General features: G+C 34.3%; 1 protein-coding gene across 9 annotated transcripts in view; it reads left to right on the top strand.

Moving 5' to 3' along the window:
• Window positions 1–15,256, top strand: part of Ankrd12 (ankyrin repeat domain 12) — a 153,320-nt gene that overhangs the window by 21,915 nt on the left and 116,149 nt on the right. For 8 of the 9 annotated variants that reach the window (XM_058583464.1, XM_046457785.2, XM_046457784.2 and 5 more), the window contains exon 2: window positions 5,716–5,850. The exons of the other annotated variant lie outside the window; for it this stretch is intronic. In XM_058583464.1, coding sequence (XP_058439447.1) covers window positions 5,764–5,850 — 87 coding nt within the window. In that variant the 5' untranslated portion in view covers window positions 5,716–5,763. The remainder of the gene's footprint in view (window positions 1–5,715; window positions 5,851–15,256) is intronic. 9 annotated transcript variants of the gene reach the window in all.

Here is a 15,256-nt window from a genome sequence, read left to right as displayed (position 1 = left end):
CCCCCACAAATTCTATTTCTGTTCCTGAAAGTTCTCTAACCACACTATCAGTTGGAGGTGATTATTTTTGTTGTTGTTGTTTGTTTCCTACTACTCCCTCTCAGCCCTATCTTGCAAAGAGTTTTGACTTCTTTTTTCTTGGACTCTTTACCTCACCTGAGAGTTTCTCCCTAATTCTCCTTCCTTCAGTCATGTCTTTGGTCTGTAAGAAGCAAGAATGTATTAATTTTAAGGAAAGAAACATTTTTCCAAAAGTAGAATCAACTACTTATATTGTATCCTTTAGCTGTTGGATAGCAAAGTCTAAAGTAGATCTTGTACCTGGTCTGGCTTAAACAATAAAGTAGTCCTTAAACAAGTATTAATGCCTCTCTGCAGTTCTTATGGCAAAGAGGTTAAAGTACAAGTAGTGTAATAGATACCAAGACTGTTATAAAAGAATGGAACAGTGTAAACTCTTAGCCACGTGAAGATACTGCCAACTGTTTTCATTTATTACATGGCTATGCCACTTTGCTCCTGAACCCAAAGGGCTATGTGAAAGAAAGTTCCAGTTTCACCATGTCCTCACCAACACTTGATCCTAGTCTTTAATTAATTTATTTTTTTGAGTGTGTATTGTGGTTCATTACTAACTTTCCGCATGACTAATGATGTTGAACATCATTTCCTGTGCTTATTTGCCATTATATACAGTGTGCGCGCACAGGCGCACACACACAATTTTTATTTCCCACTAGGGATTGAACTCTGGGTTACTTAACTACTAAGCCACATCTTCAGCCCTTTTTATTTTTTCTTTTGATACAGGGTCTGGCTAAGTTGCTGAGGCTGGCTTTGAACATGCAATACTCCTTAGCAACCGGCATTACAGGCACGCATCACTACACCCAGCTTATTCTATATTCTCTAATGAACTTTTAAAATCTTTTATTCATTTTAAATTTGGGTTTTTTATCTTATTGATTCACAGGAGTTATATTTATATGTCTTGGGCATGAGTCTTCTATAAAGATGTGATTTGCAGAGATGTTTTTTGTAGGTATTTTTTCCTTCTATGAATTGCTTTTCATTTGTGGGGAGGAGGTGGCTATTGGGAATTTAGCTCAGGAGTGCTTTACCTTTTTATTTTTTATTTTGATACAGTATATTGCCAAGTTGCTGAGGTGGCCTTGAATTTGGGATTTTTCTGTCTGAGCCTCCCAAATCTTTGGGATTACAGGTATACGCCACCACACCTGGCACTTTTCATTTTCTAACAAGGTCATTTAAAGAGCAAAAGATTTTATTTGTGAAATCCAGTTTATTCACTGTTTCTTTTATAAAGTTTTTGTTTTTCATAATCCATTTAGGAAAATTTTGTGTAATCCAAGATCACAGAAATATTCTCATATTTACTGCTAGTAATACATTTAGATGTATGATGTGTTTTGAGATATGAGGAAAGGGTCAAATATCACTTTTCTGGCATATTGATATGCAGTTGTAGAATACCTGTGTTGAAAAGAATGCATCCTTTCTCCCCCATGAATTGTATTGATAACTCTTTGAGAAGCAGTTGGCCATACCTGTATATCTATTTCTGGATATTCCTACGTGTCATATCTACATTAGGTTAGTAAATACTGTCTTGATTACTCTATCTTTATAGTAAAAATGGAAGGAAATCAGGTAATGTTCTGATTCATGAACATGGTATAGGTTTATTTAGGTCTTTAATTTCATCAATGTATTGTGTTTGTCACTGCACAGCCTTAAATACATTTTGTTATATTTATCCTTAAGGATTTAGTGTTTCTGATATTTGTGATAGTCATTTTTTCCCCTTTCTATAACAAATACCTGAGGTAATCAACCTATAAAGAGAAAAGGTTTATTCTTGCTCAAATTTTAATTAGAGGTTTCAGACGTGAGCAATTGGCCCTGTTGTTGTAGGGCTGTGACAAAGCCACATACCTTAGTGGAACCTCAAAGTGATACGGAATGGCTCACCTCATAGCCAGGCAGTAAAAGAGATGGGGGAAAAAAAAGAAGAGGAAGACACTGGGGTTCCACAGTTCCTTTAAGGACACACCCCCAATGACCTGAAGACCTCCCAGTGGATCCTACCTCTTAAAGTCTTTTTCTACTGCTTACTAATAATGCCACTGTGGATATCAAGCATTGATCACATGGACCTTTGGTCTACTTAAGAATACAGATTATAGCAATGTTATTCACACAGCCAGGGCACTTTTTCACTGAGCATGCTAGCCCTTTTCTTAAAAGACAAAAAAAAAAAAAAAAGTTTTTTTTTTAAATTTCAGACAAGGTCTTGTTTAATTCTAAGACTGTCCTCAAATTTGTGATTGTCCCAAGTTGCTGGCGTTAGAGGTGTGTATCACCACACCTGGCTCTTACTTATTAGTACTGTTAACTTCTTAGTAGATACTTTGGCTTTGTCTTCATAGGTGATCATGGTGTCTGAAAATAAGGCCTGCTATTACTCCTTCCTTTCCACGTTATATACCTTTTACTTCTTTTTTTTTTATTTATTGAATTGATAAGGACCACCAGTAAGTACAGTGTTGAATAATAGTGGTGAGACATCCTTGACTCATTGTTAATCATAGAAAGCATTCAAATTCCGTTTTGTATTTCTATTTTGCAGATTTATTATTAATGAGTATTGAATGTTATCAAACATTGGGTCATATGAGATATTCTTTTTTATTTGCTTTAATTAATAAAGCAATTATATCGAATAAGTTAACCTTAAATTCCTAAGATAAGCTCTACTCATTCATGGTATATATCCTTATATAATTGTGTTTGATTTGCTGATATTTTTGAGGGATTTGTTTTTTAGTTTGCATAAGGTATATTGGTCTGAATATTTTTTGTAGAAGGCATAGTCTGATTTTGGTATTGGGCAATGGTGTCCTCATAAAAGTGTTCCTGCCTCTTTTCTTCAGGAGAGTTTGTGTATAATTGGCATTATTTCTTCCCTGAAATATTTTATGGGCCTCACCGTTGGAGCCATCTTTACCTGGAGTTTTTTTTTTTTAATTATGAATTTAATTTCTTTAATAAATACAGAGCTTTTGAGGTGATCTTTCCTGAGTGAGCTTTGGTGTTTGTGTCTTTGATGGAACTTGTGTATTTCATAATAATTTATTGAACTTATTTGCATGTATTAGTAATATCCCTTTGTCTTTTATGTATTCATAGTATCTGCATGTTGTTCCTTTTTCATTGTTCATGTGGGTATAGTTTTGTTTTATTTCTAATTGATCTGTCTAGAGATTTATCAATTTTATTGATCTTTTTAAAGAACAAGTTTTCTGTTTCAATTAATTTTTCTTGACTTTTTAGTTTGGATATAGTCCTTTAATCTTCTATAATTCTGGTGTAATTTCTTTTTTTCTGATAACAAATTGTGTATAATTTTAATTTTCTTTAAATTTGTTTAAAGTTTTAAATTTGTTATCTTGGTGAATATTCTGTGTGCCTTTGAAAATAATGAGTATTCTATTCTAGATGGGAAAGCTTATTTGTCAATGTCAATTAGATCCACTATTGCTAATTTTCTTTCTTAGAGAGTAGTTGAAGCCTACTTGAATTTATTTCTTGAATTTGTTAGAATTTCTTCAGTCAGTTCTATCAAGTTTTGCTTCATGTGTTTTATAGTTCTCTGTTGGTTATATATGTATTTATGATTTATATGTCTTAGTGAATTGACCCTTTTATCAACAAGTAATATGTATGTTTTTCTGCTCTGAGATCTGTACTAATATTAATATAGCCACTTTAGCTTTCCTTTGATTAGTACACTTACATGGCATACTGTTTTTCTATGCATTTATTTTAACTTACCTATATTAATATATCTGAAGCGAATTTCTTCATGTCCATTCTTCTCCTCTTTTTTGACAATCTCTGTTTGGTTAGTGTATTTAAAACATTAGTATTTCATAATTTTTGGTATTTTGAATTAGATCTGTCATTTTTTGCTTAGTTTCCACTGTACTTCATTCCTCAATTTCCTTTTCCTGCCTTCTGTTGGGTTATTTGTACATTTTTATACATTCTATTTTAATTATCTACTGTGATTTTGGTTTTACTTTGTATAGTTTATATGGTGGTTGATCTAGTGATTATAGTTTACATCTCAGGACCAGAACCTAATTATATATTAAATGATTAATATTTGTTGATTAAAGCAATATTTTTGGAATATAATTGTGATTTTTATGACATAAGTGCTAACTTTTTTCCAAGTAGAGATTTAAAAAATAAAGTTTCATAATATAATCTATTTAATATATTGCCTATAGTATTTTAATATTCACCACACTCCTTTAGTTCACTAGTAACTTGTTTTGCTTCATCTATAAAGGAGAGATTACTATTACTTTCTTAGTTTCACTTAAGCTGATGATTTGTGTTACTATAATGCTCAGTTTTGAGTTTGTGTTTTATGACTTATATAATTCTATCTCTGCCTAAGATTTACACATAGCCAGCTTTGAAGACACTGATGTTTAAATGATTCTGTTTATTTGGTAATAGTTGAAACAGTTGAGTGGCCCTAAGGTATAAGCTGTATTTTTTCTCTGTAAAGTCAAGAAAACATCAAAACCAAAATTTTAACCAGTAGAACAATTTCAAGAGCATAGTAGATTTCATTAATATTTGATTGACAGTGTTTAGATTTTAATTATTCACAGAATGACAGTTTTCTTGGACCAATGATATTCACGTATAAGAAATTTATAGCATGAAGAGTTAAAAATAAACTCATAAGTCATTCTGCTTATTGTGTGGCTCTTGGCCAGGAGCCTCTGTCTAACCCAATACAGTGCACTAAAGCTTTCTGGGATGATAGAATTATATATCTGCAGTGTAAATTGCAATAGCTACTCTAATGTCATCTAATTTTAATTAAGCTTTAAATTGCCACGCATAGCTAATAGCTCATCAGACAGCAAAACAAGTCTAGCATCATCTTCCTCTTTTACATATAAAACCTCAAAAACTTTTTCTAGCTTTCTCAAGCATAACCTTGTCTTAAGTATAACTTTTGGCAGGATACAGAGTAGGAGAGAATAGGCTGAACAAATTGGAAATCAAATGGTGCAAATAGTAATAATTACAATACAACATAAATATTGTATTGGTGAACAGGTTAATAAAATTATTAAATGTCTTGGGATATTCAATGAAGAATTAAAAATTATACTAGGGATTTTAAGTAGGAAAGGCTTAATATAGGAAATTACATGATGTAAAATAACCAATCAGACTAATTAGGTTCTTGGTTGAATCTTCAGAAATGAATTCCGGCCAACACAGAACTAGTAGGGAATGTATTTGGAGATTTCACTGCTTGTGGTTATTCAGAAAGCAAAAGGTATTCGTAGTGTAGAGAAGATGGGAAATAACATGATTTTCTTTTTTGTCAGTGACTAGTTAAGTGGACTTGAACAACAGAACTTTAATTAGAACCTCAAATTGTTAAGTAAAAACTTATTTTAGGTTGGAATAGCTTTGAGGAAATAAATGATCTTATAGAGACATGGAGAAAACAAAAAATTGGACTAATCGTGGTGCCTAATTTAATTGTGGTGCCTAACTTTAAGAGGTTCTATTGTGTATGTGTGTGTATACACACACACACACACACACATATATACACACACACTCACAAATAACTCATATATCCATTCTTTACAGATCCAGGATGAGAAGACTGATAGAAGAAGCTAGCTGAACAGCTATAAAATGCCCAAATCTGGGTTTGCAAAACCAGTTCAGAGTGAAAATTCTGACAGTGACAGCAATATGGTAGAGAAGCCATATGGAAGAAAGGTACATGATTGTAACTTAAGTTGTTTTTACTCTTTTGGAACTGGGGAAAATGACACCAAATTTGGTAGTTTTAATAATTACTCATAAAATAAAAAGCCACATTGATGTCCGATGTGTTTGTCAGCTTTCCATTAGTATAACACATTTACCTGAGGTGATTTGCAATGAAGAAAGGTTTAAAAGTTTATTTTGGCTCACAGTTTTGCAGGTTTCTGTGCATGGGCAGTTGAGCCCACTGCTTTAAGTTCTGTGGTGAGGCAATAAGTGGTTTTTGGAGGAGCTGAGACATTTACCTCATGGCCAGTAAAAGAAAAGAAGAGATAGGGCTGGATTCCCATTATCTTTTTGAGGGCATGCACCGCATGACCTAAGGTTTAGTACTGGGCACCACCTCTTAAAGGTTCCACTTCCTCTTAATTCTACTGTGTATGCTGGGGACACAGCCCTTAAACACATGGGCCTCTGGGGGGCATTCTATGTCTAAACCATAATACCAGGTAAGTCCAAACTATTTATCGAAGCACCAGAAATCAGTTGGATTCCTGAGGATACAATTATTTCATTCCCTGATATGAACATGGTTACAACTAAAAAATAATTAATCACAAGAAAGGGGGAAGTGCCAAGACTTCACAGTTATTTGGCATTTCTTTCCCTACCTCCTAATCTTTGTTGACAAAACACATATACACACTAGCCACCACATTTTCCAGGTCTGTAACTTGGGTAAATTTATATAACTTCTCCATCCTCAGTATTTCTATGTCTAATAGAGGGAAATAATGCTTTAAATGGTTGTTTTGTTGGAGAAATAGCATATTATAGTTAACACAAGGGTTGACACAAAGTAAATGCTTAATAAATGTTAGCAGTTGTCTTAGTAATTAGTGCCAATGACAGGTGATTCTTTTTCCATCTGTCCTTCTCCATCCTATTTTATTTAGATACCCAGAACCTATAAACTAATGTCTTCTAACTGATCTCATTATCTCTAATTTCCTTTTCTAGTTGGTTTTATATATTATGTCAAATTTTTCTTTGTTTTTTTTTTGTTTTGAGTCTATTTCTTTTAAAGCCATTTTCTTGTTGAAGGACATCTGAGGTTTCCCCTGGTTTTTTGCTAACAGATCCGTACAGCTGTCATCACAATCTAGTTTTACACTATTTCCATCACTGTGAAAAGATCCTTGTTGCCTGTTTGCAGTTGGTCCCCACTCTTATCCCATCCCCAGGAAATCTTAAATCTGCTTTCAAACTTCAAGAAGTATCTGTTTTCATATTGTCTTCTTTTCAAAATAGTTTTGGCTATTCGGGGTCCATTGAAAGAATAGCCTATTAGGATTTTAATGGGAATTTTATTGAAGCTGTGTATTGAATCTTTTATTTTTTAGTTGTAGCTGGACACAATACCTTTATTTTTATTTATTTTTATGGGGTGCTGAGGATTGAACCTAGGGCCTCTCACATGCTAGGTGAGCACTCTACCACTGAGCCACAACCCCAGCCCTGTGTATTGAATCTTTAGGTCATTTTGGGTAGTATCTCCATCTTAACAATATTGTCTTCCAATATACGAGCTTGTTTGGTCCACTTATTTAGGTCCTTTTCAGTTTTTCTTAAAACTATGTGGTAGTTTTCAGTGTTCAAATTTAGTACTTTTATTGTTAAATTATTTACAAGTATTTTTTATGTCAATGCTATTTTAGATACTTTCATTTTAGATTTTTTGTTGATAAAATAGAAATACAACTTAATTTTATATAATGATCTTGTATCCTGTGACCTTACTTGTTTATTGGCTCTAAGAGTTTATGATTGCTTAGGATTTTCTACATGTGAGATCATATCATCTGTGACTTAAGATAATTTTACTTATTTGCCAGTCTGGATTTTATGTTTTCTTTCCTGATTGTACTGGCAGTCCCGGGCATTTACATATTTAGTCCACTGACATTTAACATAATTATTGATGTGGTTTTTATCTAGTCAGAGTTTATATCTATTATTTTTCTTTTTGTTCATACATGTTTCTTCTTCTGTGTTGCCTTTTTTTGTTTTAAATACTTTTCAGTATTTTTATTTTTCTGATTTTTATTTTATTTATTTATTTATTTGGTTTTCAGTACTAGGGATTGAATCTAGGATTACCCTATCACTGAGGTACAATCTCCAACCTTTTTTTTTCCAGTCTTTTTTAAGATAGGTTCTTGCTGAATTGTCCAGGTTGGCCTCAAACTTTTTATTTGTTTATTTATTTTAGGATACATTGTAATTATGCACAAGAAAGGAATTTGTTGTTACATATTTGTACATATTATAATTTGGTCAATTTTGTTCCCCATTACTTCTTGCTTTCCTCTACTCTACTATTCTCCTTTCTATTTTCACGAGACCTCTGCTATATATAAACACACACACACACACACACACACTCTCTCTCTCTCACCCTCTCACCTTCTTTTCCTCTTTTATTTCTCTCTAGCTTCTACATGGGAGAGAAAACACATGAACCAGTCAATTTTTAGTGTGTCTTAGTTCACTTCACATATGCTCTCAAGTTGTATCTGTTAACCTGCAAATGATATAACTTCACTCTGAATTGTGTTTATAAACCACACTTTTCTTTATCAAACTGTTTACAGATACCTAGGCTGGTTCCATAATTTGCTGTTGTAATTTGCTGCTGTAAACATGGTCATGCATCTATTGCTACAGTATGCTGACTTTAATTCTTTAAGATAAATGCTAAGGAGTGGTATAGCTGGATCACATGGGGATTTCATTCCTTGTCTTTTGATGAACCTCCATACTGCTTTTCACCCACTTGTCAAAAGAAACGAACTTTATTTTTAGAACCACACAGGCAAAACAAAACCGCTCCTCAGGAAAAACCCTCAGAGCCCAACTGCCACCACCGGCTTCCCACAAGCCTCTCCACCTCCCACAATCCTCCTGCTCTTGAGGCCCATTGGCTGGGTCGTGTGGGTGGAGCCAAAAAAGTCCCCCAATGAGCAGCTCCGTGGTCTGAAAGGGCAGGGAAACAGCCCAATGAGCATCACTGCAGAGGAGCCAATCAGCTAGATTTTGCTGGGGTGCTGTGAGCCAATCATCAGCTGGCAGTCTGAAAGTTTGCTGGGGCCCCTTCGGCTGTGGCTCTCAACAGCTTTTCACCCACCAAAGTGTTCCTTTTTTCCCATATCCCCTCTAGTGTTTATTATTATTTGTATTCTTGATGGCTGCCATTCTGACTGGAGTGTGTTGAAATCTCAGTGTAGTTTTGATTTGCATTTTCCTAATTGCTAAAGATATTGGACATTTTTTTCATACATTTGTTGGCAATTCTATTTCTTCTTTTGAGAAATATCTTTAGTTCATTTCCTTATTCATTGATTGGGTTGTTTCTTTGGTGGGGTTTTTTTTTTTTTTGGAGTTATTTATATATTCTGGATATTGATTCTCTGTCAGAGAGTAGTAAAGATTTTCCTCCTGTATTTTAGTTTTTCTTCTTCATGCTTCTAATTTTTTGCTGTGCAGAAGCTTACTTCCCTCCCCTGACCCACATCCCCTTTGGGACTGGTTTCATTGGCCCTGTGTTTTCTTCTAGGAGTTGTGTAATTTCTGGTCTAATTCTTAGATCTTTGATCTGTTATGAGTTGATTTTTGTGTAGGATGAGAGATAAAGACCTATTCTCATTCTGATACATATGGATAACTAGTTTAACAGCACCATTTGTTAAAGAGGCTGTCTTTTCTCTAGTGTATGTTTCGGCACCTCTATTAAGGATCAGATTACTGTATCTGTATGTACTTGTGTCTTCTATTCTTTACCATAGGTCATCAGGTATTGTGATACCTCCAGCATTGTTTTTTTTGGCTTAGAATTGCTTTGGCTGTTTGGGTGTTTATTCTTTCGAATGAATTTTAGGACTGTGTTTTTTAGTTCTGTGACCAAAGTCATTGGTATTCTGGTGGAAATTGCATTGAATCTGTATATTGCTTTTGGTAGTGTGGCCATTTTAATAAATATTAATTCTACCTATCCATGAACATGTAAGATCTTTCCATCTCCTGAAGTCTTCAATTTCTGTCCTCACCTCCTTGATTAGATTTATTTCTAGGTGTTTTCACCTCCGTGATTAGATTTATTTCTAAGTGTTTTCTTAGATTCATCATTAGTTCATAGGAAAGCTTTTTATTTTTATTTGTTGAATTTGTAACTAGCTACTCACAGAATTTGCTTTTTAACAGTAGCAGTCTTTTGGTTGAGTTTTTGGATCTTGTAAGTACAGGATCATGTCATTTGCAAATGATAATAATTTGACATCTTCTTCTCCTATTTTTATCCCTTTTGTTTTCTTCTCTTGCCTGATTCCTCTGGCTAGAATTTTTAGTACTATAATAAATAGGAGTGATGTAAGTAGATATACTTGTTTTGTTCCAAATTTCAAAGGAAATGCTTTTTAGTTTTTCCCCATTCATTATGATGTTGGCTTTGGGCTTTTTGTATATAGCCTCTATGATGTTAAGATAGGTTCCTTCTCTTTCTGAGGTTGGTGTCTTCAGTGTTTGTTTTTTTTTTTTTTTTCCACAAATGGGTGCTGAATTTTTAATTTTGTTGAAGGCTTTCTCTGTATCTATTGACATGTCTAAGTCCTTAATCTGTTTATGTGATGAATTACATTTATTGATTTGTGTATGTTAAGCCATCCTTGCATCTCTGGGACAAAACCAACTTGGTCAAGATGTACAATGTTCTTAATATGTTGAAGAATATGTTTTGCTAGTATTTTATTAAGGTTTTTACATCTAAGTTCATCAATGACGTTGGTATGCAGTTTTCTTCCTTGATGTGTCCTTATCTGGTTTTTTGTATGACTGATACTGGTTTTCATAGAGTGAATTTGGAAGTATTCCGTCTCTTTCTATTTCATGGAATGATTTAAAGAGCATTGGCGTTAGCTGAATGCTACCAGACCTCTAAAGAAGAACTGAGAATCAACCTTGTCCTGGAATTTTCTGTATTGGAAGTATTTTTATTACTGCTTCTATCTTATTGCTAGTTCTGTGTGTTTAGGTTTTATGTGTCCTCTTTATTCAATTTTGACAGGTCTCATGTATCTAAAAATGTATCCATTTCTTCTAGGTTTTCCAATTTATGAGAGTATGTTCAGAATAGTCCCTGGTAAGCCTCTGGATTTCTATGATGTCTCTGTAATGTTTCTCCTTTTTCATCTCTTAATTTCATCAATTTGGGTCTTATTTTCTTTCTTTCTTTCTTTCTTTTTTCTTTCTTTCTTTCTTTACTGGGAATTGAACTCAGGGGCACTCTACCACTGAACCACATCTCTAGCTCTGTTTTGTGTGTTTATTTAGAGACAGGGTCTCAGCGAGTTGCTTAGTGCCTTGATTTTGCTGAGGCTGGCTTTGAACTCAATATCCTCCTTCCTCAGCCTCCTGAGCAGCTGGAATTATAGGCATGCACCACTGTGCCTGGCTGGAGTCTTCTTTTCTTTGGGATAGTTTGGGCTCATCAGTCTTATTATTTCAAAGACCCAACTGTTTGTTTCATTTGTCCTTGGGAGTCTTTTTTTAGTTATCAATTGTATTGATTTCAGCTCTAATCGTAATTATTTCCTCCTTCCTTCTACTGGTTTTGGTATTAGTTTGCTGTTTTCAAGATCCCTGAGATGCATCAGTAAGTTATTTGGGATTTTTCTGATTTTCTTATGTAGGCACTCATAGTAATACACTTTCTTTTTATATTGCCTTCATAATGTCCCAGTGTTCCCGGTATGTTCTATTACTATTCTTGTTTGATTCTAAGAATTTAAAAATTTCTCCCTGATTTCTTTCATCATCCATTCATCATTCAAAAGTGTATTATTCAAACATCATGTGTTTTTATAGTTTCTGTAGGATGTTTTGTTATTGATTTCTAATTTTATTCCATTATCATGTGATAAGATGCAAGAAATTATATCAGATTTTTTTGTATTTGCTAAGAGTTACTTCGTGACCTAAAATATGTTTCATCTGGAGAAGATTCCATGAGCCTTAACCCTAACCCTAACCCTAAGAAGAAAGTGTATTTAGGTATTTTAGGATAAAATAATCTGTAGATATCTGTTAAATCCATTTGATTTATAATATTTTTCAGATCCAAAGAGTCTTTTTGAGTTCATGCCTGAATGCCTATCTATTGCTGAGAGAGGTGTGTTGAAATCACCCAGTAATATTGCATAGGGCTCCATCTGAGGTTTTATTTTGCATAGTGTCTCTTTTATGTAATTAGGTACATGAATATTTGGGGCAGAAGTATTTCCTATCATATTTTCTTGTCAAATTGTTCTGTATACCAGTATGAAGTGACTTTCTTTGTCTCTTTTGATTAATTTTGGCTTGAACTTGCCTTTGTCTGATAGAGGAGAGCTACTTCTGCTTGTTTGGGGGCTCCATTTGTATAGTATATTAGTATATCAAAATTTATTCAATTTTGACAGGTCCTTTCACTTTGAACCTGTGGCAGTATTTTCCTGTAAAGTGTCTTGCAACAACATATATTAAAGTCTTATTTTTTTTAAAGCATTCTACCAGCCTATGCCTTCAAATTGGAGAGTCCATTTACATTCAGTATTTATTAAAAAAGAGATGTTTATTAATTCTTTCCTTTTGATTAATTTCTGATATTTAATTTGGTACTGTTCTTCAAATGATATTTGTTTATTTTTGGCTTCTGGAATTTAGTTTTTATTCTATGTGGAGTATTTCTTTTAGGAAATTCTGTAGTACTGCCTTAGTAGTCATGAATCCTGTTAGTTTTTATTTATCTTGGAAATCAAAAGTAACTTGCCTCTAAATGTGACATGATGTTTTAATCTAGAGACTTCTGAAATTTTGTTTTCTATATTTTAGGCATTTTTTTTATAATATGTCATGGAGAGGTTCTTTTTTGATCTTGTCTATTTGGGGATTTGAATTTCCTGTATCTGGATGTCCGTCTCATTCTCAAGATTTGCAAAATTTTTTGTTATTATTTCCCTGAAGAAATCCATTCTGTTAGCCTATATCTCAAAATCCTCTTCAATTCCAGTGATTTTAAATTTGGTGTCATAATATCCCAGAGTTCTTGTATACTCTGATCATGAGTGCTTGTTTTCTTTAATTCTGTGTAAATGTTCAAGGCCAGCCACTTTGTCTTCTAGTTCTGAAATTTTATCATCAGCATGGTCTACTCTATTATTAGATTTTCAACTGAATATTTTATTTTGATTAATTTATTGTGTCTTTCATTTCCAGGATTTCTGTTTGGTTCTTTTCCAATATCTCTATCTCCTTTTTTAATGTCATATTCTGTACTGACTTCCTTAATTCACTGTTATTTTTCTATGTTCTTTGGAATTACTTGATTATTTTCATAATCATTCTTTGGCATTGTTTATTCTTTCATCCACTTTAATGTCTTTGAAGTCAGTTGTTCGTGAATTATAAACTCTAGGAGGTGTTGTGTTACCATTTCATATTTCTTATATTCCTGTATTGGATTTTATGTATCTTTTGAGACAGATTTCTCTTCCACACTATGTGTGGCTTTTTAGGAGCACAGCTTTCTGTTGCCAGAGTGCCCTAGAGTGCTCTAGATTATGATCTCCCTCAGAGGTTTATCCACAGCCTTTGTGTTAATTCTCTTTTTGTTATCAGAGTACAGTTAATTCTCTTTTTGTTATCAGAGTACAGGTCCATGTGTAGGACCGGAGGGCCCCCCCTAGCCATTCTTACTTGGATACTTGTTGTTTTGATTTTTTTGTGTGTGTTTTTATTGTTTATATTAAAGTATAGCTAAAGTTTGATTGTTGGTAATTTGCATGTGAAGCAAGATGTACTGTCTTTTGACTGAATTTAGTTTGTTAGTAGCAGAGTCTCTACCCTGTGAACTTGTAGTCTCCCAATAGATTCCCAGAACCTTACAGAAAAGTGGGAAAGAAATAGTAGTAACAAGTGATGCACACAATATAGAGCATTTAAATAAATACCTTGCTGCAACTATAACACCACTAAATTACCACAGTGACCACTGATTACCATAAGAACAGGAATGGTGGGGGTCAGCAGTTGCCAACAGCAAAAACAATAACTGTGAAATAGATTTGGCATTAGACAGCAGGTGCCAGCTATGTAATCCACAGCAGTAATGATTAAGATGTCAGAATTGGCGGGGGTGGGAGTTACATAAACCAAATAGTTCTAAGAAGTTATAAAATGCAGTTCATTAATAGAAAAGAAAATGTGATAGGAAGGTAGAAGAGAGTCTGTAGTGTTCAAAATGTGAACACAGAATGCGGAAGAGATGCAACTACTGATGTTTATAAAAAAGTAGGAAATTAAATAGGACAATGAATAAGAGAATTTGGCTGTTAGAGAAGAAAAGGGAGAAAGAGAAAGAAATAAAATCAAACTAAAACAAAAAATTTAACCCTCAAAAAACAAGGAAAAGTAACCACATTAAGAATGCTAAAAATGGTAAAAACAAAACATATGTCCATGAACCAACAGCACACATACACAAAGACACACCAAAGGAGGACTATTTTAAATGAACAGTGAAAGAATCATCTCCACAAGGTATTCAAGACTGGTTGGTCACCACCTTATACCCAACTGTTCTTTCCATTTCTTCTTGCATTGGTATTGATAGCAAGCAAGAGCCAGGGCTGAGAGTTACCCCTTCCTGCTTTTATGTTGCTCACTGCCTGCCAATTGGAATGGTCTAAAGTTGATGGTATTTGAAATAACATTCAGCTTCCCTTCTCACTAGTATAAAGTAGGACGGTAGTACTTTGAATAGGAGTCTTCTGCGCACCGTCCAGATTCATGTACTTTCAGGGAGAGGCTGCTGAGTTCTATGAGAGGAGTTGTTATCAAGGAGACTTGGTCTAATCAGGCCTTTAGGGGCTTTGTTGGGTGGTGTCTGCTCTGGCGAGATTAGATAGCACACCATGGGACCCTAGCAGATGCCAGTCTCCAATGTGAGTGTGGGTCTCAGGAGCCTCCTAACAGTTATGCTCATGGATCAGGGGTGTCAATTCTTCCCACACACTGCTGCCCATGAACAGTCTTCCTAGGTTTAGTCCCTGAGTGTATTCACACGCATCTATTCAGATTCATTACCCTCTACAGCTTCCAGATTCAAAGAGAAAGCGAGCTGGACTTCTCTTCATTTTTCTGACCTGAATTCCCCTGGGTACAATTTTCTTTGTGCCTTTTTTCACTTGTGTTCCTAGTCTGTACCCTAGGCTGTGCGTCCTGTGCTTGATGGGGCAGTGTTGCAATGTTTGCTATGATTTCCTGGGTTCCAGCAGCAAGCTGCAATGTGGACTCCTTAAGGTTACTATTATGTGAGCTTTCAACC

This window comes from Marmota monax, unplaced genomic scaffold, assembly GCF_021218885.2.
Source record: "Marmota monax isolate L192 unplaced genomic scaffold, Marmota_monax_Labrador192_F-V1.1 WCK01_AAM20220418_F8-fsc00328, whole genome shotgun sequence".
In the NCBI taxonomy this organism is placed as follows: domain Eukaryota; kingdom Metazoa; phylum Chordata; class Mammalia; order Rodentia; family Sciuridae; genus Marmota; species Marmota monax.
The sequence above is the reverse complement of the archived record's forward strand: the minus strand, read 5'-3'. Positions and strand labels throughout refer to the sequence as shown.